This window comes from Hyposmocoma kahamanoa, unplaced genomic scaffold (assembly GCF_003589595.1).
Source record: "Hyposmocoma kahamanoa isolate Upper Pololo Valley unplaced genomic scaffold, ASM358959v1 232, whole genome shotgun sequence".
Classification (NCBI taxonomy): domain Eukaryota; kingdom Metazoa; phylum Arthropoda; class Insecta; order Lepidoptera; family Cosmopterigidae; genus Hyposmocoma; species Hyposmocoma kahamanoa.
The window spans coordinates 6012859-6018549 of NW_020653750.1; the positions used below are offsets into that span (position 1 = coordinate 6012859).

Consider the following 5691-nt stretch of genomic DNA (forward strand, 5'->3'; position numbering starts at 1 on the left):
GTGTGTGTGTGTGTGTGTGTGTGTGTGTGTGTGTGTGTGTGTGTGTGAGTGTGTATGTATGTATGTATATGCGAGTGAGTGTGTGTATGTATGTATGTGTGAGTGAGTGAGTGAGTGTGTGTGTGTATGTATGTATGTATGTGTGTGTGTGGGAGGGGTGTCTGTGTGTATGTGTGTTAACCTGTTGCCATAGATTAGGAAAGTAGTGCTTTTAAAGCAAGTGTTCTAATAGATCTTCGGTTTCCTCATACGATTTCGACTGTAGCAATTTTGATGCAACTTTTTTGCAGTCTCTACAACTTTTGGCGTATATTTCTAATTCCTTATCAATTGAATTGTACAAATGGGCTGATCGTTTGCTGAATTGTCTGTTTGCAAATGTTGTATTTACTTTAGGTACTTGTACCACAATGTCTTTCCTTCTCCTCTTCGAAATATTTAGATCATATTTTAGAGACCTATGTTGTCTGAGTACAGTTTGAATGATGTAGAGTTTCCTTACAGCGGCTAAATTTGATAGTTGATACAAACTGCTAGTGGCAAATCGTCTTTTTTTTAAATACTTTATTTTAAGCAAATTGCGTTGCGCACGTTCCAACTCGAGAAAACGAGCAGCTCCACCCCATACAGGAATACAATAAATCAATACAGATTGAACCAAACCCACGTATATTTTCTTAAGTATATCCCTAGATGACGAGACTCGCGGACCAGCGACTGGTCTTGGCACTACATATCTTAGTGTTTTAAAAATCCAATTAAGTTTTCTTACTCTTTTAATAACATGTTCGAGGTGTGGATACTACGAGAGTCGCTGGTCCACAAGAAAACCCAAATATTTTGATTGTGCAACTCGAATGATAGAAGGGCATGTGCAGTTACTGGTGTTACCTGTGGTTTTGCATTATTTTTAGGCTGAGTATCATTATTTATACTAAAACAGATGTAGTTTGTTTTATTAGTATTTAACGTAAGAGAATTGTTACAATAATGTAATATATGCTCCGGAATCTTATTGTAAAAACGTATACAGTTCCCCATAAAATAATCGTTTGCCTTAGTTAAACAAAATCGTGGTACCATGTGTTTGTACTTAGTTTCTAAGGTTAATGGATCTTCTTTATATATATTTTTACGTGCATATAAAATATTTGAGTAAATGTACTGTGATGCCACAGCCATAATACCAGTTCCCTTAAACTTTTCTCTAAGAGAAACCCGAGAGCCTAGACGGTACACAGAACGAATAGCTCGTTTTTGCAACACAAATATGATTTATATATCTGCCGCTTTACCCGACATGAGAATCCTATAGGATATTATACTATAGAAGTAACTAAACTAGTCTAGCTGTACCAACATCGGTAAGCTCACGTATTCTGCGAACTGCGTAGCTTAATCTGCTGGCCAAATTAGATATATGTGGAATCTAAATTATATGCAAAACAGACAGTAGGATAAACATGAATAAATAAACAAACTTCTGTTAAAAGAATACATACGTAATAATTATTGTGATAATAATTTTTTGAAAGCTATATTTCTGCTATAAGAATGAATGAATGAAACCATAAGATATTTCTGTATTACAAATTTATGGATGAAAACAGTCGAACCGGGAATAATGGAATTCGGAAAAAATACATTCGTGTTTGTGTTGGGATGCGTACAGATTTGGCGAATGCGCCGCGGACGCACTGCATGTACGCTGCAAGCGTGCTACGTGCGTACAGCGTCTTACCTTGAACTCTTATTACAGTTGAGTATAGGTTCGCAACGACAACAAAGCGGGATGGTGACATACACTTCACGTAGCGCTGTCTCACTACGATTCATTTTAGGTCCTAAACTGGATCGTAATAAGAGTTCATGGTAATGTCCCTGTTCAATGCATCGCGCAAAAAGGCGCGCGAGCTGAGGCGCGCGAAAGGCACGCAAACAGTAAGGCTAGCACAATTGGGCGCGACATGAAGCGCGAGATACTGATATTCTCGCATAGAGATCCCGCGCTTTATGTCGCTCTCGCGCAAGTCGTGTCTTGTCGTGCTAGCCCTATAGATGTATACGTAATGCACATGCGCAGCTCGCGAGTCATTTGCAAACAGGCGCATTTGCGGCGCATTTGCCATATCTGTACGCACCAATATACGTTTCTCGGTGCTCGGAATGGTGCAAAAGCATTGAATTCGTCGTTCCGATACTCGCAGTAGGTGGAATTCATTATAGTAAGATTATTTATAAGTACTAAATGGGTAATTAAAGCAGTTGTGTGTGACTCTTATCATTATGAATTAAAACATAAATACGCTTCTCAAAATAATTCTCAGAACGACAACTCATTTAGATAGGCAAGTAAGTAAGTACATTTCGTAAGCAAGAATCGATAAGCGCACTTACCCAGAAGTATTCATTTAATAATTCACGCGATAGGCCGTGATGTCCTGCTCTGATACATAGATACGGGACGGTACTATAATACATTTGGACGTATATATTAGAAAGTAAAGAGAAACGTATGATTATAAATCTACATACATTCAATGTAGAGAAGTATGACCGTGCATATAAACAATGAAAATGCGTTTGAATAAGCAAAGGTGTTCGCATACTAGTGAATTGTATTATACCAACATCTAAGTACTCTATTTAAATACTTATATTTTTTATTTAATCTTAGATTGTTCCACAAGAATCCGGATATAAAGAACTACTTCAAGCAGTTTCGCCAACTGGACGATGATCAATTATCTCAAAGCATGCAATTTCGAGCTCATGTGATCAATTTTATGTCAGCATTCAATATGGCCATACTCAATCTTAAGGAACCCGAACTTGTGATAGCTATGATGAATAAACTTGGCGAATCGCATAACAAGCGTCATGTAAAAGAAAAGGATTTTGAGGTTTGTAGAAAGTTTCATAAAATAGAAAATAATATATGTTATTGCATGGTAGTCAAATAAACAAAGACGGTAAGGTGTACGTCAAGGAGCTCTCATTTAGTCATAATTAGATATTTCATACCTTTTAAGGTAATAATTATAATAATAACGTACACACTCAACATAGCCCCGCACTAGGGAAACCGTGTGTCGCGGGTGCCATGGACACACACATAGACAATCACAAATTACACCCAAACTCACGAGAGAAATAAATGTAGGCCATAGTAATATTTCTCCCTCTCCCGGCCCGGGAATCGAACCTGGGACCTCTGCCACGGAGGCAATTAGTGAATGAAGGTAAAATGTGAGGTACTTTGAAAAATATTGATTGTAATGAATATTATGATGTTTTACTGGCATGACATTCATTTGATCTTGCGGAATTAATCCACTGGTTTGTTAATAATAATTAAATAGACACAGGTTCGAATCCTGTCAGGTCGAACGAATTTTTCTTTGTGTCCGATATTTGTAGTAATAAGTATCTTGAAAAAGTTTATGTACCCTATTTATAAGTATTACTATTAATAGTAGCTACAACCTCAAATGACTTTGGTTGATTCCGTATAACAGTGAAGTGTTAAATCAATCTCTTTGGAAAAAATATATAGTAAAATTGAGAATACACCCAGATTAATATATGATGGGGAAACACGATTCCTAAAAATTTTCACGATAGAAAAAAAACACAAACTTATCTCGAAATTTGATAAGAAAACCACTGTATTCAATAGGTACCTTACATATACCAATGATTTTTTTCATATCAACTGAATTATATACTATATACATTTTTTAAATGGCTTTAATTTCGTTTGTAATAAAATAAACTCTGAAATAAAGTCAGTGTCACTGCCACTCGATCCGTGCTACAGAACCGATTCAGTACGGGAAATAATTGAATTCGAGCTGAGGTAGTATCGATTCATAAGTACAAGTATTACCATTACTATTAGTAATTATAAGTATTACTTAGGGAACAGTGGGAAATGCGTAATTTAATGAAATATCTATTTAATAGGAAATGAAACTATTGTTCCGGATTTAAATCGCGTATATTTGTCAACCGTGACCATGGGACCTGTAAAGGGCCCGAAATGTCGGTTTGTTTGAAAAAACAAATATACGCGATTTAAATCCGGAAAAAGAATTTCATTTCCTATGTGCAACAATCGCGAAAACCAAAGAACTCGAATTCTATTTAATTTAAATTTTTATTGCATTGATATTTTTAATTAATTATTTTTTAATTATTTTTATGTAAAATTAGTCTGATTATTAATTAATTAATAGCGACATCTCGAGCCGGGACTCGTAGCTGTAAAGGTATCTGGGTGACGAAACATCATAGATTCCTCATAAATAGCGCTACGGCTAAAAAGTCGTTGAAAAACCAAATACAAAGATACGACCCAAGCACATAGAAAAATTCGTGAGGTCCGCTGGTTCGTTCCGTGGCTTAGTTGGTATAGCGTCTGGCACGACATGCTAGAAGACGTCGGTTCGAATCCTGATCGAAGGTTTTTTTCTGATCTTTGTATTATTAATATCTATTTAATTGTTAGCGGTTTGGAAAAGAAAATCATGTATGCATCCGGATGACCCAAATAAAATATATTCTTAACGTAGTAATAAGCTTTTTAACGTAGGTATTTCTATTAAAGATGAAAATGTGAGATTTTTAGGTGAAATTTTTAAGAAGTATATAAAAATGTAGGTATATGTGATGATGGGTGTATGAGGTGTGTAGCGGTCTGTATCAATGGAGTTCGGGTGCTATTGAGGAGCGAGCAAGACCAAGGAATGTGTACAGTTACAACGAAAACAGAAACAACAATGATAATAACAAAGAAAAAGGCGTTAGAAATAAGTATATTTCAATTTAGAATTTCCATCAAAACTAAAGTAGTAAAAGACTGTATAAAATATATATTTACAAAGACAATTTGTAGCGACTGTTGCGATTCGCTAAAAGGTGTTTTTCAAGGTAGCGTACTTGATTACATTACTTTTCTGCTTTTAAAACTGGTCTTTTTTCTTTCTTTCAGACACTGAAGGGAGTGCTGTTTCGATTCTTAATAGATGATTTGAAACTTGGTGACAGTAAAATAGTTTCGTGGACACGCTTCGTCGATTTTATATGTCTTCATATAATTGAGAAACTGGAAAAAAATTAGCATCGTTCCATTGTACCTACGACCACGTACATTTTTTCATATAAACTTTTTGTTTACAGTATTGTCATTGTAACTAAAACACATTTTTTTATAAGTATTATTATGCAATTGACTATTCAATAATTTAGGGGAAATAAACAGCAATTAAGATAAGTATTTTGTGGTTTTTTACTTCCTACTTGTTTTAATACTCGTTTCATCAATGAGGCTATAAACGTAGACAATTTTAATAAATTGTCTAGTTTACCTTAAAGTCAAGGTCGATGATAAATTTAAATATTACATAGTAGTTTACAAATTTATTGAAATGGGATTTCTTTTCTTCTACTTCTTCTCGTTGATGCTTACGGCGACAAGAAAGCTGGAAGCTATTACCGCCAAATATTAAACCGAGCTTTCCAAAATTGAAGCTTTGCCAACGTCCTGGAAATGATTCCCCAAGATGAAACGGTGGAATATTCTATCTTTAAGGCGAAATGGTATCGTAGTTGCGTAGGTTTTGAAACATGAGGTAACGTTAAGAAATTCATTGTACGATATTTAAACATTTGTCTTTTAGAAATAAAATA

General features: G+C 35.1%; 1 protein-coding gene across 2 annotated transcripts in view; it reads left to right on the plus strand.

Annotated features, from left to right (window-relative positions):
* LOC113228561 (cytoglobin-1-like) overlaps window positions 1–5147 on the plus strand; it is a 7154-nt gene extending 2007 nt beyond the window's left edge. For both annotated transcript variants that reach the window (XM_026461910.1, XM_026461911.1), the window contains exons 3-4: window positions 2678–2903; window positions 4994–5147. In XM_026461910.1, the coding sequence (XP_026317695.1) occupies window positions 2678–2903; window positions 4994–5122 (355 nt within the window). In that variant the 3' untranslated portion in view covers window positions 5123–5147. The remainder of the gene's footprint in view (window positions 1–2677; window positions 2904–4993) is intronic.
* The last annotated feature ends 544 nt before the right edge of the window (window positions 5148–5691 follow it).